This window comes from Lethenteron reissneri, chromosome 31, assembly GCF_015708825.2.
Source record: "Lethenteron reissneri isolate LAM-NWPU_2019-01 chromosome 31, ASM1570882v1, whole genome shotgun sequence".
Taxonomy (NCBI): Eukaryota; Metazoa; Chordata; class Hyperoartia; order Petromyzontiformes; family Petromyzontidae; genus Lethenteron; species Lethenteron reissneri.
Genome location: NC_083809.1, coordinates 2,164,767 through 2,192,357, shown reverse-complemented (window position 1 = coordinate 2,192,357; position 27,591 = coordinate 2,164,767). Strand labels below are relative to the sequence as shown.

The following is a 27,591-nucleotide window of genomic DNA, read 5'->3' as shown; positions in this document are numbered from 1 at the left end:
TGAGGCTGAGTCAACCTAGGGGTGTTGACCGTGAGCGGGAATCGAACCCGGGTCGCCATTCTCTAAAGTAGACATAATTTCATCATCGTCATCATATAACTCGATCACAAACGCACACACTCACACACACTCTCACTCTCTAATACATCAACAAAGGCTTTCACAAATTCTCGCACAGTCCATCACACGCTCGCTTTCACTCTCACACTTGCACCCCAGCACACACACTGATGATTTTCACACGCACACTTCCTTAGACACAACGCCAGTCACGATTCACCATTTATATGTGACATCACCGCAGCTCTCGTGTCAGGCCATGCGCACTTCAAGCCACGTGACGTGTCAGAGGGCTTGCTGGGAAGGTCACAGGACAAACACAAAGATCCCCGATTTAAAGCTTTCGTGACTGCAGGGATTCATCTTCTTGGTTCTTTCGGTAAAGTCACTTAGAATGGAAATAATAAAATAATAAAAAATACATTAATAAAAATAAAACATAATAATATAATATAATAATATATTATGTTTCATTTTTATTACTTTATTATTTCCATTCTACGTGACTTTACCGAAAGAACCAAGAAGACAAAGATCCCCATAGAGCCTACAGAGGCTTTTGGGGCAAGTGCTTTGAGCGAGCACCTATGAAGGCCAGTAGCGACGCATGGGTGATTGGTGTGCCCCGCCCCCCCCCTCCAACACACTCGGCCACATATTTCGCCACATCACGGATGTGTACGCAAGGTATCAGATTACTCGTTTAGGGCTTAGTCGACCTAGGGACTCGTTCAGATATCCGTCACCGATGCCGGCTGTGACCGTCAAGCAAACCGAGGTCTCTGGGTTCATAACGCTCAAAGTGCGCTCGACGCTGCACTACCGCACCCCGAACAGGACACACGCACTCACAAACCTTCCCTTCTCCCCGCCTTTCTACGCCCTCTCTCCTGCACCAAAAACAACATGAAGCAAAGTCCAAGTCAAACACGACGGGCTCCGGGGTAGAGCAGCAGGCATGGCCAGGTGGCTTCTGCAAAGGTGCCACCAGCCCCGTGCCTGCTCACCCACACGTCAGCCGGCCGCACGCCAAAGAGCCTCTGGAACTTTTTCACGTTCTTTTATATCTTTTTTTACACTACATTCGTGAAACTTTAAGATCATTTGGTTATAATGGCCGTATTTGTATCTTTAATATTTGACATCGTGCTTATTCATACATTCGTAACTGTCTGCTGCCCGAGTCGCCCTTGAAAGGGAGTTGCGTAGCCCGATGGGAAATTTACTCGGATAAGAAACTTTTGATTATGATTCGGGCATATTTAAACACCTCTGAAAGTATATTCTTGGTTCTTTCGGTAAAGTCACGTAGAAGGGAAATAATAAAATAATATAAATATTAAACAACAAAAAATTCTCACGACGTTCCGACTGCAACACAAGAAACCATCATCAGGTGTGAAATCCACAGCAAGAAAATTTGATGTCTGTATAACGTAATTTTTTCAAATTTTCTTGCTATGGATTTCACACCTGATGATGATTGCTTGTGTTGCAGTCGAAACGTCGTGAGAATTTTTATTGTTTTATATTTATATTATTTTATTATTTCCCTTCTACGTGACTTTACCGAAAGAACCAAGAATATGAATCCCTGCCGTCACGAAAGCTTTAAATCAGCCTCTGAAAGTCTCAAACTTTTCACCACACAAACGTGCGCAGTGGATGCTGCCGTGGTGTTAAAGTTTTATACGTAAATAAAATGTTTTGTTGTATAGTTTAGCAACGCTCAGCAGCACCCTGGACTTGACTTCCTCACAAAGCAGCATTTGCTGAATTGATCCCAGAGGGGATGATTGGCCGAGTAAACGCCCGAACCAGGATTTGAACTCGTAACCTTCCTAATCGAGTCGCTCGCTCCCCCGCTGGACTACGCGGCCGGTAGGACCTTTCACCTCGTTAAACGCAGCCAGAGAGAGAGAGAGAAAGATAACAACATTTACATCCACGTGGCAACTGGAAAGCGCACAAATTCGTAAGCTAACGTCGGGCGCACAGGATACATCGCGCACACATCAGCTCTGGGGGACGTGCGCATTCATCCGTCTTCTGAAATACAACCCTCAGCTGCTGCTGCTGCTGCTGCTGCTGCAGCGCTGTTGATTTATGAGCGCGTTTATTTGGACGTGGGGTTGACATAAAGGTGTCTCTTGCGCGCGTAAAGCCGTGCGCGTGTCCGCGTGGCACACGTGACTAAAGTATCATGCGGGCAGGGGCACCGGGAGGCAATTCACCGCCTATGAGGGGCATTCACGTGGATCTTCCGAGTCTGCGCACGAGTTCAACCTCGTATGGAACACGTCTTAACTCGGCAGAAACGAAAGTCGTTAAGACGAATGCAATTGATCATAACATGGGCAACAGAGGAGAAAAAACAAATATAATTGCTATTATTGTTATTACGTATTTAAACTCGACTATGTGGATGGACTGATCCTTGTCACAGGAATGTAGAATTAGCACCACTGGCTCAGGACTTGCAATGAGGGAGATGGATAATTATCTAAGCTAAGCGCTTGTCTGGTTGGAGAGCAGGACTGCCGGTCATAAGGTTACGAGGCCAAATCCTATCCAGGGTCAAACAATTTTTATTATGCACCATAAACAGGGGTCAATAAACAGAACTCGGCAAATCGATGAGGAAATGAATGAGAAACTAAACGGAGATAACAACAACACGCGTAGAGATGCAGCGATGAAGTCAGCTCATGTGCAGGTGCTCGGGTGGATAGTTTTTTCGCAGGACCATGAGAAATTGCACAGACCAGATTGAGCATGGCCGTTAACGAATGATAGAGTGGAATGACCCTTAAGATTAAGTTAAGTTTCACGTGGATTTCGTCTCATTCACAAGAGGGAGGTGGGTGCCCAACATGGCAGAGAAACCAATGGAAGCGATGAAGTTAGAACGACCAAGGAGATATGAAAGCCAAGATAGAAGCGACTGTAAACAGTGCACAAACGCTGCATTACGTCAAATATATTCCCAGTTCCAACGCATTACTTAAAAAAAAACATTCGCAGTCAAGTTCAATTACAGAAACATCTAATTCCATTCAGGATGATTCGTGCAAAAGCGTGTAAACAGACCAGGACATATATATATATATGTGTCACTCTACCTTGCCACTAGACCTGTGGACAATTATAATTTACAGCTTGCTAGAGTAACACGGAACCTACACGGAAGCACGTGGAATGCTTTATGGTGAATGTATTTTCGTCGAGAAGGGGGTGCGGTGCTGGAGGGCGCCGCGGTGGCTAGGAGATGTTAACTACCTCGCCTGGTATACAGGAGGTCGTGGGTTCGATCCCGACCCTGACGCCTGCTGCTGCTGCTGTATATTTGGAGTTTGCGTGTCTCTCTCATCATCATCATCATCACGGTGGCGAGGAGATGTTAACTACCTCGCCTGGTGTACATATGGTCGTGGGTTCGATCCCGACCCTGACGCCTGCTGCTGTATATTTGAAGTGTGCGTGTCTCTCTCTCCCCATGGTCGCGTGCATATTTTTTTCTCCGCGTTCTCAGGATTCTCTCCCCCCTCCACGTTTGGAATCAACGTCACGCGTTTATGGTGTTTGGCCGCCGTACATTTCCGCGTTCGAAGCCACTTTTCTTTGAGCTATCGCGCGTGGCCAGGTCGCTTCTGGGAGGAAGAAAAAGAAACAGAGCGAAGATAGCTCAGTGGACCTTACCCGGTCAAATTAAAACGAGTTCACAGTTTAGTCAGCAAGTCGCTGTAGTAGCGCGCTCCTGTAGCAGGCAGCTCGTGCCTGCGCCGAGAGCACTCACGAAAGGTTAATCCATAACATCCCCCGTACAATCCAAGTCGCACGCCTCGCAAATCTTTATTTTCATAGCCCGATGCCGCACCGAGATTACAGCAGCAAGAAGCAGAAGCAACAGCAGCAGCAGCAGCAGCGGTGGCGGGTCTCTACCGTGAACTCTTTTGGGTGAAAGCACGTGTTCCTTTTGTGGTGCCGGGTGTTGGTTACCCCCCCACCCCACACCCCAAACACAACCACTGCTCACCGTGTGCCCCCACCCCCCACTGCCCCCCTCCCTCCCTCTCTCCTGTACCCCATGGTGACTCCGGCCGCGATACAGAGAGATCACATGCCCACGCCCCCCAGTCAAGGCATGCGTCTCGCGTTGTGCATTCGTGTGCTTTGTGCCCACGGCGCTGACTTGTCTCGCACGCGTTCTACAAAACTCTCCTACCTGCACGGTGTCCATGCCGCCGCCCCCCAGACCTCGCACCCCCACGATGGTTCGGCCCAGCCCAGAATATTTATTTCGACCCGAGGAGGAATCCGATGAGCTATGAAGCTCTTTTTCACAGGGAGTATTACTTTTACACTCGTCGTGGGTTTAAACTCAATATTTGTGTTCATTGTAAATGACATTACTCGTTACTGACATTCTGCAGAGCGGTGGCGCAGTGGCTAGCGTGCTGCTCTGTGAACCCGGTTCCTGAGTTCGATTCCTGGCCACTCCTCACCCTGCACCAACCCGTAGTGACCAGCGTGGTGAAGTATAGTCAAATACCGCCATGACCGACACGACTTGGGGTCGTCTTCATCGTGGATTGAGAGAGGGCCAGGCGTGGGTTTTGATTTAATGCTGTATTCCCCGGATGGGATTTCTAAGAGCAATAGTTGTCGCTGCACATGATAATCTGGTGGCTGTGTGTGTGATTTATACAACTTCATTGACACCAGCAAAGGTTTTGGGTGCAACTTACATTCCGCAGCATCTTAAAGGCCAGAGAACACAGTGAGATGAATGTAATCTCATAAGAAAACCATCGGTAAAGTCACGTATGTAGACATAAAATAAAATAAATTTCATAAAATAAAATCAATTGTATTTCTACATACGTGACTTTACCGAAAGAACCCATGAGTATAGTAATTCCTGAAGTCATGAAAGCTTCAATTCTAGATTTAAACCATTGGTATAACAATTAAAAAAAACAAATTTAAGCCACCGACTGCTCATCGCCGACCAAAAATACAAGTCTCGACGATTCGGCTTTTGTTGGCACTACCTGGGCACTTAGCGCAAAAATGTTGCGTAGGTGGGACGCGGTGACGACAAAACGAGAAGAAGTCGGCACTTGCCAGTAGCCACGAGGCCACACGCAAAAGTTTGTGCTTTCAAAATCCGGCCACTTGAGCGAATGCCCTGCACAAACAGGAGCATTCTCGCATCACCCAAACGAGTTTGTTCAACCCCCCTCCGCTTTTGACCGACGACGAGTAACAAACGCTTCGCGTGAGTTACCAAGCGCCCGCCAAGCAGCAGCGAGCACGGCCACTGCCAACATCATCGCCCACGACCAAACAGCATCGCCACCAGCAATTGCCACCGTTGTCAGTACCACGACTTCCACCACCACCACCACAACTACCATCACCACGACTACCACCAGCACTGACACCACCCCCACGACTACCACCACCACCACCACGACTACCACCAGCACTGACACCACCACCACAACGACCACCACCACTGTCACCACCACCGTCAGTACCACGACTACCACCACCACCACAACTACCATCACCACGACTACCACCACCACGACTAGCACCAGCACTGACACCACCACCGTCAGTACCACTACTACCACCACCACAACTACCATCACCCCCACCACCACGACTACCATCACCTACACCACCACGACTACCACCACCACCACGACTATCACCACCACCACGACTACATCATCACCACCACCACGACTACCACCAGCACTGACACCACCACCACGACTACCACCACCACCACGACTATCACCACCACCACGACTACCATCATCACCACCACCACGACTACCACCAGCACTGACACCACCACCACGACTACCATCACCACCACGACTATCACCACCACCACGACTATCATCATCACCACCACGACTAACACCAGCACCACCACCACGACTACCACCACCACCACGACTACCATCACCACCACCACGACTACCATCACCACCACCACGACTACCACCAGCACTGACACCACCACCGTCACCGCAAGCCTCGTGTCCACCACTACAATTACTAAGCGCCATCACCGTGACGACCATCGCCGTCATCACCACCATCATCATCATCAATACGACAACCATCAGCACCACTACCACTAAAATGATTCGCACCACCACCATCATCATCAGCAGCATCAAAGACAAAGATCCCCCGGTATAGCCTGTAACAGGCTGCAGGAGCAAGTGCTGTTCGCGAGCGCCTATGAAGGCCAGAACAGCACACGAGGGGGTGGGTGGCCAACAACACGCCCGGCCGCCTTTGTCTCCCTCGTAGCGAGGTTTACGCACCGCACCAGGTACACCCGCCATCATCGGCATCACCACCACTATACCACCATCACTTCCGCCACCACCACGACCGCCACCACGACTATATGAGGCGCCTACCGGGACTCCCCATCTATAAACATCAGCGGAAACGCCAACGGCTCTTTGAGCCCAAACTACGACACCCGAAAGAAATAGCAAAAATGCACCGCGCTTCGAGATGACAACGAAAAGAGACGAGAATAACCCAACACCCCACACACACACACATATAAATAGAGGGCACACACAGTGAATACCCGTGCATGCGTGTGTGAGGAGCGGTGGGAGAGTGGTTAGGGCACCGTACTACAAACTCGGCCGCCCAAGTTAAATTCCTGCTCACCGCCAACGCCAGTGACGATTATCCGAAGCGGTCCTGGGCATCCCCTAGTTTGACTCAGCCTCAACTGAGTACCTGGTGCGGTGTGTAGTGAACATCGCCACGGGGGGGAGACAAAGGCGGCCAGGTGGGCCTGGTGCTGGCCGCACACCCCCTGGTGTGCCGTGCCGGCCTTCATAGGTGCTCGCGAACAGCACTTGCATTAACAGTCTGTTGAGGCTATACGGGGGGTCTTTGTTTTGTATTTCTGTGTGTATATAGTGCTACGTCATGTAGTGGTTAGGGAACTGCGCTACGAACCGGGCGACCGCAGTTCGATTCCCGTTCACGACCAATGGCTGGCGAATATTTGAACTGATACTGGGCCTCCTCTAGGTCAAATCAGGATTAAATGAGTACCTGATGTAGTGCCTAAAACATCAACGTTGGAGAGACAAAGGTGGCCGGACATGGTGCTGGCCACCCACCACCTAATGTCCTGCGCTGACCTTAATAGGTGCTCACTAACAGAACTTTGCTATATATTTTGTGCCACTTGGTGTCACAGTGCGGCAGAGCGGTTAGGCACTGCACTACAAACCCAGCGACCTGAATTTGATTTACAGTGGCTTGTGATAACTCAGCCTTGAATGAGTGCTTGATGCTGTGGGTAAACTACAGCACTGGGGAGACAAAGGCGGCCGTGCTGGGCATGGTTCTAGCCACACAACCTCCTTACACATGACCCATTACAACCTCTGGTGCTCACTAAACGCCTTTGGCCCTGACACTTTCAGAATATACCACAGTGACAATTACTGACCCGGGAAAGCCACAGCGAGTGCCAACACTAATTTCACGCAGTGTCCTGCATTGGGCTGTTTCACCGATTCCACCGATGAGCGACTGGCTTCACGTGGGATTAATCTGGGAGCCCACCACACGAACCCACGAAGAGATGTTTGCCACCCAGCCCTGCCACCTCCTGGCCGCACTCCCGCAGCCCCCCCACTCCTAAAACACCTGGCAAAATCCTGGCTTAGGTCACCCATCCAAGCACTCCGCCGGGCTCAACTTCCACTTCGCTTGTGAGATTTGTGCGATTCGTCCCTTGGCCGCACGCGGGCGGGCGGGGGGAGAGCATCATCGCGTTCGCGTTGTGACGCTTCTTAGCTCGCGGGCTAAATCTGAGGTTGGGCGGCTTCCCGCACATTTCGAGGCACGACAGACAGCTGCTTACAGGCCCGCTCCACGCGACACGGCAGATGATGACGGAGTGGGATTTTTTTCGCTTGGGGTCGACTACGGGGTCAGGGGTTGTGGCCCACGGGTCGCGTCCGCACTGCTCCTCGCGTGAGGTGGCTCAAGGTTCGATTCCCCACCCGGTCACTCCCCGGTCAGCGGCGCGCGTCAGACGGGTGATGTCCACTGCTGGATGAAGGCCTCGCTTGAGGGCAGAGACATTATTTCGGCACCACATTGCGAACAAAAATCTGCTTTGTGGCTCTGCCGTTATCGTTGAATCGCGGAAGGGAAACGCTGTAATAACGTGACCGTATCTTCTTGGTTCTTTCGGTAAAGTCACGTAGAATGGAAATAATAAAATAATAAAAATAACACATGATACAATAATTCTCACGACGTTTCGGCCACAACGCAAGCAGCCGTCCTCAGGTGGAGAGCAGGTTTGTCGAGTAGACAGACTCTGTCGTGAGAATTATTTTATTATGTTTTATTTTTATTATTTTATTATTTACATTCTACGTGACTTTTCCGAAAGAACCAAGAAGATGAATCCCTGCAGTCACGAAAGCTTTAAATCGAAATTTAACGTGACCGTAACTCACCAAATACCCCGCTCAATATTTCACATCAAACGGCTCAGATGCTCCGCAACTGCCCGTGGCCACTCCACCGCTGGATGAAGGCCGTGCACTCAGTGTCAGGGGTTGTGGGGGTGGTTTGCCGATGTGTCGCCACATGGGTCAGTGTGGACTGGGGGGGAAGTGGTGGGGGGGGGGGGGCAGGGATCCAGAACCAGTTTAGATATCGATCGCCAGCGATGTTAGTTGTGGCCGGGAACTGGACTCGGGTCACAGGGTTCACAGCGCAGTGCGCTAACCACTGCGCCACCGCTCTGCTCCCCCCTGACAAAATAACACGTTATCAACCTGGCCACATCTGAAAAATGCACAAAAGAGCTCGGGGCAGGCACTAAATGCAAAGTGGGGGACTTTATCCCGCATTAGCTCGCGATAAAGTGTCACCTTTTCGTGCCACATTACGCAGAGGTCACGAAAGAAGAAGTTGTGTAGACACAAAACAGACAAAGAGCCACCCCCCCCCCCCCGTACAGCCTTCACAGACGTTTGGAGAAAGTGCTGTTAGCGAGCACCTTTAAAAGCCGGCATGACACACGAGGGTTCGCCGGTGGCCAGCACCATGCCCGGCCTAGTGGGGATGTTCTCACGCCGCACCGCGTAACTCATTTGAGGCCGAGTCGAGCTCGGGAGAGGCCCAGGCCAGCTCGTGACACCGCTTGCCGAGACGAGAAACACAAAAAGAGACAGACGGTCGAGAGGAGACGTCGCGGCACGCACCGTGACGACGGCGAGCAGTGCGGACGAGGGCAGACGAAGAGAAGAGATGGAGACCGGCAGTACAAGCCGGAGAGACAGAGCACATTGAAGACAGGACAAGAGGAGACACAAAGATGGGCGGGCGGGGGAGGAATTCCTGCATCGAACCGTCACTCCGAATCGTGACAATTCATCGAATCTGGTTGAGGTAGTAGCGGTGGGGAGGGGAGAGAGGGGGAGGGGGGCAATTCCCGGTTGTTGTCACAGTAAAGCTGCGCGGTCAGACGACCAACGCGGCGTTGGTCGCGGCTGACTCCGTGAGACTCTTCACGACGCGGACGCAGCGGAAAAGTTCGCGCACTCGCCTACGAGAAGTCACCGCGTTTCGTTGGAGGATATTCCTCATGGTGAGGGCGGGGGGGGGTAGACAGGGTGGTTCAGATTGTCTCCTGACCCACCCCCCCCCCCCAATTCTTTAAAATATAATATTCATCTATAGTAAGGTTTAATTTCGATGTAAAGCTTTCGTGACTGCAGGGATTCATATTCTTGGTTCTGTCGGTAAAGTCACGTAGAATGGAAATAATCAAATAATAAAAATAAAACATAATAAAATATAATGTTTTATTTTTATTATTTTATTATAAAACATAATAAAATATAATGTTTTATTTTTATTATTTTATTATTTCCATTCTATGTGACTTTACCGAAAGAACCAAGTAAGGTTTATTTAAAACAGAAATTAATATTCAAAGCGAGGGAGGGGGCGGGGGGGGGATGCTTGGGGTCAATAAATTGTGGGGGGGTGGGAGGGGCAGTCACAAGACATCTGGACCACTCTCTCGACAGCGGTGCTAGAAAACGCGCGTGGGAAACGGTCGACGCACAGCGCCGCTGCGGACGTCTCGAGAACGCCGATCGAGGTGGTCGTGCGCCCCAGCCCGAGGTTACTGGAGGCGCGACGCACGCACACTCACTCGCAGCAGCAGCACGCAGGGACAGGAATAACATTCTCTTTGTGCGAGTGTTTTCTTTGGCCTCGTTCCTCTTGTTTTTCCGCGAAGGAATCTCCGAGCAGTCGTTTAAAAGGATCTTTATAATAAATAATGAATGTTGCGTTCAGCCCTTTTGTCGGTCCACTGCTGGACGAAGACCTGCTCTCTCTCTCTCTCTCTGTCGCCTTGTTTGTTATTATATGGGTTGTTTGACCATACTTCACCACGCTGGTCAGCGCGCGTTGGCGAAGAGGACCGGTGTACCTGGTCATCGTCCCCCCCCCCCCCCCCCCCCAGTACCCATGTTTCCACACCGCACCAGATACTCATTTAAGGTTGAGTCGACCTATGGGAAGACCAGTCGCCACTGATGTGAGCTATGGCTGGGAATTGAACTCAGGTGGCCGGGTTCATGGTGCACAACGTGAACCGCTATGCCACTGCTATAGAGAAAATCCATATTTACTAGGAGATCACACCGACAATTTTTACTGATTTTACAGATTATTATGTTTTAATACCATTATTATTATTGTTTTACACAGAATGCCCCACACTGTCTCATGGCTGTTGTTCATGAGGGTCCTGCCACGTTTTCAGACTCGTGGTGATGACTGTTTGTGAAGATGACAGTCGAGTAGCTTAACGGTCACGGTTGAGATCTTGGTGGCTAATGACGCGCTCAGAAAAAATGAAAATTATTGAAATGACGAATGAGTCTTAAAATGATGCATGGCAAATATGAACGATGTCGATAATGAAGATTGTTAGGGTTGATGATGATGATTTTTATTGAAATAAGTCATGATTATGGAGATGATTAAAACAAGTATGAATGGAATGACTCATGGTTATAAACTGAGAAGGATTGACAATAACTCATTACGATTAGTGACACAACTGGTGATTATTTAAAAGCAGATAACTAAACTAAAGCTAAACAATGTTAAGTTTTACCCGGTAAGGGCCACCGAGCCATAAATGATCGCTCAGCAAAGTGGCTTATCATGTCAAAATGTATAGCAGCCAAATACTCTAAAGTCGCGATGTTGATTCTAATTATGGAGGAAAACCTGGAAGACCCCGAGAAAAATCCACGCGACCACGTAGAGAGAGACACGCAAACTCCAAAAATAATATCGAACCCACGACCTCCTGTATACCAGGCGAGGTAGTTAACATCTCATAGCCATCGTGGCAGATTATTACATGATTCTCGAGATGGCTTGTAACTTAAATTAGTCATCGTTGTGATAACGACGACGAACAACGATGACAATTAAATTACAAACCAGTTGTGATAACGATTATCACCGTGATAACGACGATGATTCAGGACTCGCATAGCTCATCAATGATTAACACAAGCGAGGTGCAAGTCCACGGGAGAGAGTCGTAGCCGGGGTGTGCGTATGTCTGTGTGTGTATGTCTGTGTGTTGGACTTCTTTCGCACCGTACGAAGCCAACCGTGCTAGTCGGAGGTGCCGGGATGAGCCGTGCTCAGTCAGGCGCAGTATTAAGTCGCGTCCCAATAATTAATCCGGTAACACCGCGAGCCCGGCCGTAAAGTGGGTCCCCGCCGCTCATTGTGCAAATCCATAAATTATGCACGCGCGTGTGTGCGCGTGTGTATCACAATACACAAAAACAGACAAAGACAAAGATCCCCCCCACCCCAGTATAGCCTGAACAGACTGTGGGGGCAAGTGCTGCTACCCAGCACCTACGAGAGCCAAGACGGCACACGAGGGGGTGAGTGGCCAATACCAAACCCGGACGCCTTTGTCTCCAAAGTGGCGATGTTTACGCAACACACCATGTACTGTTGAGGCTGAGACGACCTAGGGGAGGCCCAAGACCGGTTCATATAATCGTCATTGTTTATTCGTCGTGAGCCGGAATTGAACTCGAGTCACCGGGTAGTGCACTAAGCACTAGGCCGTCACAATACACCACACACACACACGCGCGCACGTATGAATAATTACTTAAAGTGATCGTTCGAGCCCGGAAAGGAGACACAACATCTGCTGTGACCCAGCACTTTTGATGGGAGGTTTGGTGGATCGCGACAACGCACGATACATCTTCTATACGCCCGCCCCCTCCGATCTGGACCCCTTCGACTGGACTGCACAGTGACCGCGATGACACCGAGTGAATTTAATCCATCCGTGCGGAGACGGAGAGTGGTTATTCCTTCTACTTGTAATGCGCGCGATGGGTTTTCTCCGGCTGCTGCGGGGTTTTGTCGTGAACTGAATTGGACCAAACGTCCGAATCCACAACCCGCTTGAGAAAGAGTCGTGAGACTCAGCGAAGCTTTCTTGGCACAATCCTCACATTATTTCGACATCAAGGAATTGACATAAACATACATCCTAACCTCTATAAAATGTGAAATTTTGATTAATCCCAGTCAGACTACACATTGTATATGGAACAGCAAAACGTGTCAGTGGATACGTGCGTGCAGATTAGGTGTGTAATTATAGATGTATCAATTATTGCTCAATGCATGCTTATAATCATGAATACTAGAATCAATTATTTACAATTTGTGTACGTTATTATATTGCAGAATCATGAGAGATGGTGGCCGCTTGGGAAGGCCTTAATCCAGCAGTGGATTGATCATGGCTGATGATGATGTAACTTATATGGCCAATTGTATCCTGTTCAGGATAGAGGAGTGAATAAAATCGTAAAGTCAGATTTTATTTGTTTAAACCAGACAAAAGGAGAAAAATACAATAGTCAAATCTTGAATGTAATCGTGAGCCTAAATCATGGCAAATCACAAGATTGCTCGTCGGCGAATAGTCCCGTTGCCTTGTGAACAATATTAAATAATAAAAGCAACACACGTGTGAAGCAATGTTGCAATGTTCCACACACTGTCACCATGCTGAACACCCAAGTGCAATGCCTTTTCCGTGATGCATCACATTGCACCAGTGTGCAAATTTCATATCGGAGCCTGGCCTGTGCCTCCTGTAGGTTTACTCAGCAAAAAAATGAGCACCGGGTGAGGCCTTGTCAATATTGTTGCGAGGAAGACAAAGGCGATCTGGTTCTACTTGCGTATCGCTGCTCCGTCACCACGCACTCTGACACGTGTGCCTCAACAGATGCTCGCTAAACAGCGTGACCACCATCAGTCTTCGCCGCTGAGCGTGCGGTCACATCTAAAAGCAGGCCACGCATAGCGCACGGAAATAATCATCATCTACGTCTGCAGATTTTAATAGAACCAAAACGTTGCATTGCATGGGCTATAACACTCTAAATGTACAGCCACGGCTTTACGCTGCGCTTACCGTGGATGTGAACAAGATCGAGATGCGATGAATGCCTGGAGCTGCTGATACCACCAGATCTAAACAGAATATTTCGGACGTAGAAACTGCTGCACACATGTTGACCTTAGCTATATTTCAATGCATTAACGAGGCGTACAGGGCATGTCTAATTTAATTTGACAAGCCAAACATAGGGTGCCGCCAGATTTAGCTTGTGGGCAAATTGGGGCTCCTGACAGACAGAGAGAGAGAGAGAGACTGACACAGTGGCACGAAGATCGATTCACAGCCACACCGAGAAAACGACGCGGACGCACGGGCGGACACAGGACGCACGCTGACACGCAGTGACACACACGCACATTGACACGTGGACACGCACACACAGAGGCGGACAGTCGCACAGACATGTAGATACATATACGTAGATACAATGTCACATGGATAGGCACACATTGACCAACCTACAAATAGACACACAAACACTGACTAAACACACACACACACACTGGCCAAAAGCACTGACACACTCACAGACAGACACAGACTCGCAGACACTCACAGGCACAATGATACACTGAAAATCATACTGACACACACACACACATTAACCCATACATACTAACACATTGACACACATTGACACACAAAAACACATAGACAGCCTCACAGACACATTGACACACGCACACAGACAGACACACACTCGCAACACACAAACACACACAGTAGCACACGAACATCATGACACACACTGGCCCAGGTACACATATACACAATGACAAACAAGACAAAGATCCCCCGTATAGCCCGAACAGACTGCTGGGGCAAGTGCTGTTAGCGAGCACCTACGAACGCCGGCACGGCACCACGCGTGGCCGCCTTTGTCTCCCCAGTGACGATGTTTACTACGCACCTCACCAGGTACTCATTTGAGGCCGAGTTGATCTAGGCGAGTCCCAGGACCGGTTAAGATAATTGTCACTGGTGTTGTCCGTGATCGGGAATCGAACTCGGGTGGCCGAGATCGCAGCGCGCTAACCGCTGCTCCACCGCTCCCCCACACACGCATACTAAAAAAACACTCGAACATATGAACACACGAACGCACACGCCGACTAACACACCCACCACCGTACGGCCTACACAGACTGTTGGGGCAAGTGCTGTTCACTCAGACAGACATTCAGACACAATGACAAACACACTGACACATACATACATACACACATACACACTCACGCATACACACACACGCACTCCAGGGACGCCTATGCTGAAATGCTGAATGGCCGGCTCACGTTCAGAGCCTCGGGGGCTACAACTCTCCTGCCGCCTGCCTCGCTTTACACGTAACGCTAAACAAGAGACAAATAAATAAATAAGCAACGCCACAATAATAATTATTTTATTCATATCATCATCATCGCCACCACTGTAAGAGAGATACACAGGCACCGGGCAACACGCGCGCGTTCACGCTGACACACGCGATAAGGCAAAGACCCCCCGTGTAACCTCAACAGACTGCTGGGGCAAGTGCTGTTGACGAGTAGCACCTACGAAGGCCGGCACCACGCCCCGCCACCTTTGTCTCCCCCCTCATACTGATGTTTACCCACCGCAAATACGCGCACACAGGCAGTAACGCTGATGCACAGCTAAAACACACACACACAACACGCCAAAATACACAAGAATACTAATGTATATACACACACGGTTATACTCAAACACACAAATATACACCGTATAACACACACGTGCACACACACTCGCAAAGACACACACTCGCGAACACAGACACACACACACGTAGATACACAGACTCACAGACACAGACAGACACACACACAGAGATCCCACATAGAACCTTGTCACACTTTTAGGACAAGTGATTTTAGCGAGCACCTATGACGGCCGGCACAAAAACACACACACACAAAGATCCCCCGTATAGCCTGCACACACTTGTGGAGCAAGTGCTTTTATCGGGCACCTATGAAAGCCGGCACGGCACGCGATGGGGTGGAGTGGCCAACACTACCCCCGGCCGCCTTTGTCTCCCCAGTGGCGATGTTTACACACCGCGCCAGGTACTCATTTGAAGCTGAGTCGACCTAGGAGAGAACCCAGGACCGGTTCAGATGAGTGTCATTGATGTTGGCCGTGAGCGGGAATCGAACTCGGACCGCCGTGGTTTGTATCGCCCCTGCGCTAACCGCTGCGCCACCGCTCCCTACACAGACACGCACACAACTGACACACACACACGCACGGAGACACGCAAAGCGGGCGTTACCGCACACACCCACACACACAAACACACCCACACACACACCCACACACCCGCAAACACACCCACACACCCACACACACGCGCGCCCGTCCCTCCTCGCATCGCAAGCCCACCCCCCTCCCACCCCCACAATCGCACCGGGGGCTCTCGCTCTCTCTCTGTCCAAAGGTGCTCGGAGAGGGACGGACCCTGGATTGCGTTGTCAGTGACAGCCTCTCTCTCTCTTGCTCTCTCTCTCTCTTCGCTCTCCCGTGTGCTCTGTGTGGAGTCTCCGCAGAGCCCGGCTCGCACCGCCCGGCGACGAGAAGTCGGAGGCACGGCGAGACGTCGCCTCGCGGGACGATTCGCCGACTCGCTTGCAAGACGCACGCGGCACGGCGTATTTACCGGCGCAACTTGTTCCTTAGAGTTGAAGCTGCTGCGGCTGCTGTTGTAGTAGTAGTACGCATTTGACCGAACGACGATGAGTGTCGTCTAACGCGAAGATGATGCTGGACACACCTGCGCTGGGAAATCAACGAAGCGTGGACTGGAGCAGCCGAGGCGGCATGGCCACCGACTGCCGGGAAGTGACTTATCGAGTGTGACTCCTTCGACACACCTGGGCGACACAGGTGTGGTGGCCGTGTCACTCCTGCGGTAGAAGCAGCAGCAGCAGCCAGGTACAGGTGAGGCACGCGGGGATACACGTACCGCACCCGATACACGTACCGAGCACCTGATGGCAAGGTGAGCGCATCAGGACCGGTCTCCCGCCCGTACGTGGACCATCGACGTAGCGAAGGGACAGGAAGACACGCGCAGGCACGACTCAAGTCTGCTACTGGCCCACCGCCGCCGTCACTGTCATCGACGACAGAAGCAGCGGCACGAACGCCCAGGGCTTTAACAACAACAGCAGCAGCAGCGACAACAAACTCGGTGGAGTCGCTGACCGATTGTCGGCTGGCATCGCGCACACGCGAGAGCGCACCCCGTGTCACCACCACCACCATCATCACCGCCGCCACCACCATCCCGGGCTCTTAGTCACTCACACCAGAGCCACCATCACCACCGCCGCCACCACCGTCATCATCCCAAACTCACACCCGCTCACACCTGTGCCTACATCACCACCACCGCTACCACCACCATCATTACCGTCACAATAGGCTCCTAGTCACCCGCGCCTGTGCCATCATCATCGTCATCCTCGTGATCTCGACCAACCCAACTCAAATCAAGATTCAACTCTGCGAGGCCGCCGCCACGATGGCGCATGGCTCGCTTCGCGGCGCGCCGCGGTGGCTCTGCGTGGCCGTGGTGGCCGCGTGCTGCCTGGCCAGGTGGCCCCTCCGAGCCTCGTGCAAGGAGCTGGTGTGCCAGGAGATCTCCGTGCCCATGTGCAAGGGCATCGGCTACAACCAGACGTACATGCCCAACGCGTTTAACCACGACTCGCAGGACGAGGCCGGCCTCGAGGTGCACCAGTTCTGGCCGCTCGTGGAAATCCACTGCTCGCCCGACCTGCTCTTCTTCCTGTGCAGCATGTACACTCCGATCTGCCTGCACGACTACAGGAAGCCGCTGCCGCCTTGTCGCGCGGTGTGCGACAGGGCCAAGGCCGGCTGCGCGCCGCTCATGCGCCAGTACGGATTCGCGTGGCCCGACCGCATGAACTGCGACCGCCTGCCCGCGCAAGGCGACTCCTCCAACCTGTGCATGGACGACAACCGCACCGAGCAAGGCGCCGGCGGCTCGAGCACCACCACCACCACCACCAGGAGGCCGCTGGCGGTGAAGCCGACGCCGCAGCCCAGGGGCGCCAAGACGATCCGCGGGGAGCAGCGCTGCGACCGCGGCTGCTCCTGCAAGGCTCCGATGGTGCCCATCACGAGCGAGCGACACCCGCTGCACAACAAGGCTCGCGTCGGCATGGTGGTGCCCAACTGCGCCATGCCGTGCCACAGCCCCTACTTCAGCGCCGAGGAGATGACATTCGCATCGCTGTGGATCGGCCTCTGGTCGGTGGCGTGCTTCTTCGCGAGTCTCACCACGGTGCTTACCTTCATGATCGACGTGAGCCGCTTCCAGTACCCGGAGCGGCCCATCGTGCTCATCTCGTCGTGCTACCTCTTCGTGTCGCTGGGCTACATCGTGCGTCTCGTGGCGGGACACGACGGCGTGGCGTGCAGCCGCGAGCCCGAGCGGCGCCACGTGCTCTACGAGACCACGGGGCCCGCGCTCTGCACCACTGTCTTCCTGCTCACGTACTTCTTCAGCATGGCCAGCTCCATCTGGTGGGTCATCCTCTCCTTCACGTGGTTCCTGGCTGCCGGCCTCAAGTGGGGCAGCGAGGCCATCGCCTCCTACTCGCAGTACTTCCACATGGCTGCCTGGCTTCTGCCCAGCGTCAAGTCCATCGCCATCCTCGCCATGAGCTCCGTGGACGGAGACCCCGTGGCCGGCATCTGCTCGGTGGGCAACCAGAGCTTGGACACGCTCCGTGGATTCGTGCTCGCCCCGATGGTGGTCTACCTCCTCATCGGCGTCATGTTCATCATGGCCGGATTCGTGTCGCTGTTCCGCATCAGGAGCGTCATCAAGCAGGGTGGCAAGAAGACGGACAAGCTGGACAAGTTGATGCTGCGCATCGGCGTGGTCACAGTGCTCTACACGCTGCCGGCCGCCGTGCTGGTGGGCTGCTACTTCTACGAGCAGCACCACCGCGAGGCGTGGGAGAGGGCCCACAACTGCGACTGCGTGCCCGAGGCGCAGCGAGAGCGGCCCGCCTTCGCCGTCTTCATGCTCAAGTACTTCATGTGCCTGGTGGCAGGCATCACGTCGGGCGTGTGGATCTGGTCGGCCAAGACGCTCGACTCGTGGAAGCGGCTCTGCTCTCGCTGCTGCTCGCGAGGCAGGAGCAAGCGAGGTGGCGGCGGTGGTACCGCTGGGGCTGTCGGTGGTGGTGGTGCCGCTGCCGCAGCAGCAGCCACCACCACCACCACTTCCACGGTCACCGCCGCCTCGTCCGGTGGTGGCCCCGCGGCGTTACGCGGCGTCACCACCACGCACGTGCCGCAAAGCCAACCGCTCATGCATCACCACCATCACCACCATCACCAGCAGCAACAGCAGCAGCAACAACAAGCAACAACAGCAGCAACAACAGCAGCAACAACAGCAGCATCTCCACTACCCACTGCAGATGCAGGGAAGTGGACAGCAGACCCTGATGTCTAGCGCGCACCTGCACCATCAACATCACCACCACCAGCAGCAGCATCAGCAGCATCAGCAGCAGCAGCTGCATCAGCAGCAGCATTCGTCAGCAACAAGCTCTGCCGCCAGTTCGGTGCGGCACGCGTTGTTCCCGGAGCGGGGAGTGAGTGGAAGGACTGCGATGGGGCACGTGGGGATGCCCCATCCTCTACAGGTGCGTCTGGCACACGTGTGACCCGTCTACCTGGGACTGTCTGGGTTCAAACCGGGATACGAGTCTACCTGGAATTCCAGTCTACCTGGGTCTGTCCGAGATGCGAGTCTACCTGGGTTAATCTGTACAATACGTTTACTTGAGACTTTGATCGACCTTGGGCATACCCGTAGCACGAGTCTACACGCAACTGCATTCTACCTGGAACCAGTGTATTTGTAATTCTCCGAGATACGAGTCTGCGTGGAATTCAGTGGACCTGGGGAATACGGTCTACCTGGACGGCGATTCTACGTGTGTCTACCTGGGGACTCAAATAGACGTGGAAGACGAGTCTTCCTGGAGACAACCTGGGCGATATCTGTCCACCGCAGTAAGTGGTCGTCAGTACACGAGTCCAAGACGTTGGATGATGCACGCAAAAGCAGTGCGAGCCGAGGGGAGCGGGTAGGCAGAGAGTGGAGTGGTGGTGGTGGTGGTGGCTAACTGAATGTAGTGCTACACCATGAACGGACCATGACAATGACTAACCCCACAGCGGGGCCACTGCGTGACAGCGAGAGAACCCCCCCCCCCCCCTAACTCTACGGATACTTTGTCCGGGCTTACACAGGAGGCTAAGCACGTGTGTGTACATATAATTATTATACAGAACCGTGGCCCTACGAGCGCCCTTGTATAAGCTATATATATTATATATATATAAAGATGTAAAGTTTATCGCGCGTGAGATGACGTTCTCTAATTAATATATTGGTAATGTAAATACGAGGCTGCGTGTTGATAACGCGACGTGCACTACTCAAGACTGCGGCGTTCATCTGCCCCTGTCATCGAGGCTAAAGCAGAAGAGGGGTTTTGAAATGAGGATGATCTTCTCAGCAGCTGGGCATACACAATTACAAACTGTGTCCGTTTTGTTTTTACAATTGTTAAAAGATCATTAAGATATCGTTGACGCATTTATGGCAGTCGGACACATAATGCTTACGCAGCCCGTGCACTCTTTGACTTTAGTGGTCTTGTGAAATGAGCCATGTTCCTGTGTTGTGTCGCCTGATATTAAACTATCGTCGTCGTCATCATCATAAATGAACACGCGAGCTACGTTGCATACAATTTTGATGACGACGATTGATGTACATTGTGTTAAATTCATGACCATCATCATCATCATCGCCCCCACGACTGTGACGATCGTTTATTTTGTAATGCATCATCGTTAAGTCGTTGCTGCTTGATTGGAAACGTCTCGTCGCCAGCATCGTCTCTGACACGCGACATTCGTTGCACGCAAAGTCGACGGTGACGGGGGGAGATGATCCTGGTCGCGTTCGGCGCCACGATAATACGACGAACTTAATGACGATGAGTTGTCATTCATAATGGCCACGATTATCTTTAATTCGACAAATGATCACCTGCATTGCGGCGTTGTGATGATGATAAAGCCAGTAATGCGTAACATAAATCCTCATTGCCATCAATTCGACACGCGCTTTATGCTGCATACAAGTTAAATTATGATGATGATGCTGATAACGATGAAGAATTCAACACGAATTAATAAATAAGTATGTTAGTGACTGCATCAAGTGCCACTGTGGAACTAATTATACAGGTAGTCTATGAACTGGATTCGTTCCTTCTTTACATAAAGCACTTTGAGTCGTTGACTTATGACACCGCGAGTTTCTCATCCGTTTACGCACGCACACAACGCACTTGGGCTCGCGCCGTCAGCGAGCACCTATTAAGGGCCGGGTCACGGCGCACGGGGGGAGGGGTGGGGGGGTGGGGGGTGGTAAGGCAGTCGCGCTACTCACGGCCGCCTTCATCTCTCCCCGGTGCCGATGTGCTGATTGCTGTACACACGGCGCCATGAACACTCCCCGACTAAAACCGCTTCGAGCTTCGTTCACGATCATCGCTCGTCACTGCACGAGCTTCGGTCCCCGCGGCCGCCAGCAATCGATCTCAGGTGCGTCCGGGGCTCGTAGCGGCCAGTGCGCCAACCGCCGTGCCACCGCTCGCCGCGCGTAAACAAAGCGCGCAGTTTGGGTTAATTGCAGGCCGGGTTACTTGACGCAGGGCCGAAACGACCCGTTACAGTCGGAGTTTTACAAGCGCTCGGTGGTGAGCGGGGACCGCCGCGTACATTTTTACAACTTCAGCCGTAAATTGTCTCGCTACTGGGGACGCGGTAGCGTGGCTGCGACACCTCTAGAGGCGTGCCCGTGTGTGTGATGCCTCTCTCTCTCTGTATACGGGCCCCCTTTTAAAACGTACGGCTTTGGTATATGGCTCTATGGCGTATTATTGCTTGCCTGGGAAATACCGACAGCTTAGTGAGCATGGCTTGCTGATGAGTCCCGGTCAAAGGGAACTGCGTCACTCTCTCGCTCCCGTGCGTTGGACTCAACATCGGAGTTTCGGGTTTGTTTTTCGGAATCTTTCGGCCGACAGAGTCCGCTCCACAGACACAATTTGAAAATAACTCTGAGTGCATTTTTATTAGTTTAGCAGTCTCCAGTCTCACGGCCCTCCGGAGCGTAAACCGGAAAGTGTCGTAACGCGCGTCAATCCCTTAAACCGGTTTCAATGTCTGTGAGTCTCAACAATCGGTGGGGGAGGGGGGGGTCTGACTAGATAAACGCTTCCCAATGGATTCCCCGGTGTTACTGATAAAAGCCACCCACTGACAACACGGGTCGTATTCATATCCGTACATTAAACATATGCACAGCAAGTTGATTAAATACCCGTTTTGTTCGGCGACAGCGCGTTATGTGGAGTAAGGCATCGAATCAGGGATGAGTGGAAGACGGGGTCAGGATATTTGCAGTCGCTCAGGGGCAACTGAAATGCGTGCCGTGAGAATGTGAGTGTACAGCCCTTTAACAATCCACTGCTGGACGAAGACCTCCCCGTGTTGTGTCGGCTGAGCGGGTTGCTTTACCATACTTCACCACGCTGGTCAGCTCGGGTTGGTGACGAGGAGGAGGAGGAGGGGGGTGAGTGGTTCAGATGTAACTCGCCACCGTTCAAAGCCGTGGCTAGGAATCTAACTCGGGTGGCCTGAATCACAGTGCAGCGCGCTAACGACTGCGCCACCACTCCATCGAAAAGAGTAATCCTGCTGTCATAAGTTACAACATTAATCGTAAGAATGGTCGTTAGTGAGCCAGGGAAGCTTCACTGAATCTCAAGACTCGTTTTCAAGAAGGTCCTGCAATTTGACTAATTCCGTGTTGAGTGAGGATGCTCGTGGGAGGACCGCTTAGTATCCCGAGGAAACCCACACGCACGAGGGGACACCACCCAATATCCACAGGTCCTTTGATCCATAATAGGTTTTTTTTTGGGTGTGATCGTATAAATATAAATGTGTCGCTAAACCCGCCACCACCCGACACAGCCGATATTAGTAATTTAACACGTAGGCTTTCGCGACCAATATTATTCATAATATAGGTTTTGGGTCAGATCGCGTTATTTTTAAATGTGTCGTAATCCTCCACCACCCGACACGGCCAAACAGTAAAAAATGTGTCACGTTTTTAAAAAGGACAAAATAATTCACTTCTTTAGCCCACCGGTGTGTTGAAGAGAGAATCAACATATAATTTGAGTAGTACGGCGTTTCGCTGATAATTACAATCAGCTTCATCGGGCAAGAATGGTGAAGCTCTCTTGTTGCTTCCGGTCTTAAACAGAGCAGCAGCAGCAGGGTAAGGTTGTCACGTCAACAGAACGTGCCAATTCGTCACTAGTACAGCACACCGGTGTGTTGGAGAGCCAAGCCACAACATTTACAATCTGAGTACACAATATGTGGCCTTGCTCTCCAACACACCGGTGTGCAGTACTAGAAACGAATTGCCATGTTCTGTTTACGTAACAAACCTTACTAATTGGCTGTGGCGGGTTGAACGACGCATGCATATTTACGCGAACCCCAAAAAAAGCTATATTATGGATGATATTGGTCACGGAAACCTATGTGTTAAACTGAGGTCCTTTGATGTCGATTTGATGCACTCGGCATTAATGATAAGTTGTCACCATTGTCGATCTACTGCTGGATGGAGCGACCATCCACTCGCTCATTCATTGGAATTGGCCTCTCTTCCCAATTGTAGCCACAATCTCCTCTAAAAAGTGAGATTATTTCCTCTAAAAAGGCCATTACTATGCATAATAATATTATCATTTCTACAGCCTCGTAGCTTTGCTCATTAAGATAATATTTTCTTCTTAGCGACTCTAAAATAACCACTTATTTTTTATTTTTACGTAGCTTGTTATTACCATTGTTGCGCAAACACTTCAGCATAGACTGTTTTAATTTAATTTGACACCATGGTTGTTATTTATAAGCTGTGTGCAAGCGCAAAAGCCTCCAGATTATTGATAATTGCAGTTATAAAAAATACTGTATGACAATAACCACTTACAGCACTTTGTAACTCCACTGCTGGAAGAGGAACTCCTTATGGTTTTCAGGCCACGGGCTATATTTATTACCAGACTTCACCACGCTGCTCACAGCGGATTGGTGAAGGCGGGGGGGGGGCAGTGGTTTGCTTGTACTGCGCTCAACGCCTGCTGACCGTCTTTATAAACACTGTCCAGGCTCACTCCTGCTGAGCTTTGCGATATTCCGACGCGGCGAGATGCTTCGCGTGCAGATGCTGGCGCTGCGGTGCCCGGCCGCAGCCACAGACACACCTGGAATGCGGGGAGATGTTTTTTTTTTTAAAGCACAAATTTACAGACAACTTCATCCGGTTGGAATGTCTATAGCGTTGCGTGTGTGTTTGTGTGTGTGTGCGTAGTTCGATTGCCGCTTACGGCCAACACCAGTGACGATTATCTAAACCGGTCCTGGGCCTTCCCTAGGTCGACTCAGCCTCAAATGAGTACCTGGTGTGTAAACATCGCCACTGGGGAGATAAAGTCGGACGGGCGTGATGTTGGCCACCCACCCCCTCGTGTGCCGTGCCGGCCTTCATGGGTGCTACTCACTAACAGCACTTGCACCAACAGTCTGTGAAGGCTATACGGGGGAGCTTTGTCTTTGAGTAGGTCTGTATGTGCGAGCCTGTGTGTGTGTCTGTGTGCGTGAGAGTGTCTGTCCTGGTTGTTTAATACCCGGGCCAAGTTTTGACACCTAAACTGTCACCTATAATAAAGAAAATAATTGCAGCTGTATTGAAGGCCTCCTCCCTATTTTGTGTCGGTTATGGGAGTTGTTTGACCATACTTCACCACGCTGGTAAGTGCGGGTTGCTGATGGGGCCGAGGTGGCAAGGAAGATCACTCGCCACTGATGTTAGCCGTGGCCGGGATACGAACTGGACATTGCTGGATGATAGTGATCATCATCATCACCACCATAACCGATAAAGACATCATGACGATAAGAATTATCATGTCTGAATCATCAGTCATCATGCTAAATTATTGGTTATCACGATGATAACCATCAGTACTGCTGTATCATCAATATTTGTGAAGGGTCGTGATGATAATGACCATTACTGAATCATCACAATGATCGTCGGAGGATCATCGTCAGTTCTGAATAGGTATACTGTTCTTATCATTACGGAAGAATCGTGATAAATATAATGATCGTCATTGATAGATAATCATGATCCTAATCGTACTCATCAGCTTGACATCTGTCCGTACGTTCTGGATACTGAACATTGTCTTCACCTGATAACATCGTCCCACGCATCACCCTGTGTGTGTTGCTGTGTGTGTGTCACTGTGTGTGTGTGTGTCACTGTGTGTGTGTCACTGTGTGTGTGTCACTCTGTGTGTGTCACTGTGTGTGTTGCTGTATGTTCTGTGCGTCAATGTGTGTGTCACTGTGAGCCCCTCCAGTCACTGTGTATGTCACTGTGTGTGTCACTGTGTGTGTCACTGTGAACCCCTCGTCTCACTGTGTGTATCATTGTGTGTGTCACTGTGTGTCTCACTGTGTGTGTCACTGTGTGTGTCTCACTGTGTGTGTCACTGTGTGTGTCTCACTGTGTGTGTCACTGTGTGTGTGTCACTGTGTGTGTGTCACTGTGTGTTTGTCACTGTGTGTGTGTCACTGTGTGTGTCACTATGAACCCCTCGTCTCACTGTGTGTCACTGTGTGTGTGTCACTGTGTGTGTCTGTGTATGTGTGTCACTGTGTGTGTCACTGTGTGTGCCTCACTGTGTGTGTCACTGTGTGTGTATCACTGTGTGTGTCACTGTGTGTGTCTGTGTATGTGTGTCACTGTGTGTGTCACTGTGTGTGTGTGTCTTGTCGGGCGGGGGACTCGAGACAGATCGCCGGAAACACATTGTTCATTGTGTGACCCCGCGTCGCGTAATTCCAGAGAAGCCGATCCCAAACAATGCTCTTGGCGCTTAAAAACAGGAAGGGAGTGGAGTCGAGGCTGTCCAGAGGTGTAGGTGCGTGTGTCTGTGCGTGTGTCACTGTGTGAGTGTCTGTGCGTGTGTCACTGTGTGTCACTGTGTGTTTGTGTCACTGTGTGTGTGTCACTGTGTGTGTCACTGTGTGTGTCTGTGCGTGTGTCTGTGCGTGTGTCACTGTGCGTGTGTCACTGTGCGTGTGTCACTGTGTGAGTGTCTTTGCGTGTGTGTGTCACTGTGTGTGTGTCACTGTGTGAGTGTCTGTGCGTGTCACTGTGCGTGTGTCACTGTGTGAGTGTCTGTGCGTGCGTCACTGTGTGTCACTGTGTGTCACTGTGTGTGTCACTGTGTGAGTGTCTGTGCGTGTGTCACTGTGCGTGTGTCACTGTGTGAGTGTCTGTGCGTGTGTTACTGTGCGTGTGTCACTGTGTGAGTGTCCGAGCGTGTATGTCGGTGTGTGTGTCTCTGTGTGTGATGTGTGAGAGAACATCATTGCGTGATTATGTTATCTGTGGTGGCGCAGTGGTTTGCACACTGCGCTCTCAACCTGTAACAGTGGCGAATATCTGAATTGGTCCTGGGCCTCCCCAAGGTCGACTCAGCCTTAAATTAGTACCTGGTGCGGTGAGTGAACATCGCCACAAGGGAGACAAAAGCGGTCAGGCGTGGTGATACCCACCCACCCACCCCCTCGTTTGCCGTGCAGGCCCTTCATAGGTGCTCGCTAACAGCGGGGGAACTTTGTAGAATGTATGAGTGCGTGTGTGAATCTCATCATGTGTGTATCAGTGTGCATCATTGTGTGTCAGTCACGTGTCGATGTGTCAGCGTCTGTGTGTCTGTCATTCTATCCCTGTATGTGCCATTGTGTGTCAATGCGTCACTCTTGAAAACGAGGCAATCCTAGTCTCGTGAGCTCTCACCTGCTTACATAAATAAACTTGAACTTGTGTGAACGTGTGGCACAGAATCTGTGCGTGTCTGTCAGTGTCACGGTGGCGAGATGTTAACTCCCTCGACTGCTGGTATACAGGAGGTCGTGGGTTTGCATGTTTTCCTCTCTCCGTGGGTATTTCTCCGTGTCCTCTGGTTTTTTCCTTCAACATTTAGAGACAACGCGCGTTTCAAGTATTTGGCTGCTATAAATGTCCACGTGGTAAGCCACTTCGTTGGCCATATCGCTTCTGGAAAAGAGCTATATCACTCAGTGGGCATTACCTAGTACAAACAATTGCTTCGTTCAGTGTGTCTGTGTCTTTGTGTGCCTGTCTCTGTGTCAGTGTCTCTGTATGTGCCAGTATGCGGGTGTGTGTGTGTTTCTGCAAGTGTGGTCGTGTGAGTGCGTTTGTTTCAGTGTCTCCGTGTGTGTCTCCGCGTGACTCTGCGCCTGACTCCGTACACGGAGATATTTGTCTTGTATGAGTGTTGTGTGCGTGTATGCATGTGCCCACGTCGGTGTGTGTGTGTTTGTGTACGCACACGTGTGTGTGTGTTTGTACTGTGTGGTCGCGTGTATGCGCGTCTGTGTTGTGTGCTTGTGGGGAGCGGTGGCGTAGCGGTTAGCGCTACGCTGCGCTGCGAACCCGGCCACCCGAGTTCGATTCCCACTCACGGTCACCACCGGCGACAATTATCTGAACCGGTCCTACACCCTCCCTTAGGTCGACTCAGCCTCAAATGAGTACCTGGTGCGGTGTGTAAACATCGCTACTGGGGAAACAAAGGCGGTCGGGCGTAGTGGTGGCCACCCACCCCCTCGTGTGCGTGCCGGCCTTCATATGTGCTCGCTAACAGCACTTGCCCAAGGCTATCCGGGGGATC

At 51.4% G+C, this 27,591-nt stretch overlaps 1 protein-coding gene and 1 long non-coding RNA gene across 2 annotated transcripts in view; one reads left to right on the top strand and one right to left on the bottom strand.

The window, feature by feature from the left end:
• Positions 1 to 3,103: 3,103 nt before the first annotated feature.
• The window catches only part of LOC133349660 (uncharacterized), a 36,632-nt gene continuing 12,144 nt past the window's right edge, over positions 3,104 to 27,591 (bottom strand). The window contains exon 3 of the long non-coding RNA XR_009755973.1: positions 3,104 to 3,710. This is a non-coding gene — a long non-coding RNA (uncharacterized LOC133349660). The remainder of the gene's footprint in view (positions 3,711 to 27,591) is intronic.
• Positions 16,106 to 21,128, top strand: LOC133349658 (frizzled-5-like). The gene is given in 2 exon segments (XM_061563283.1): positions 16,106 to 19,064; positions 19,066 to 21,128. Coding segments are annotated over 2 exon segments (2,184 nt in total). The 5' UTR covers positions 16,106 to 17,186; the 3' UTR covers positions 19,372 to 21,128.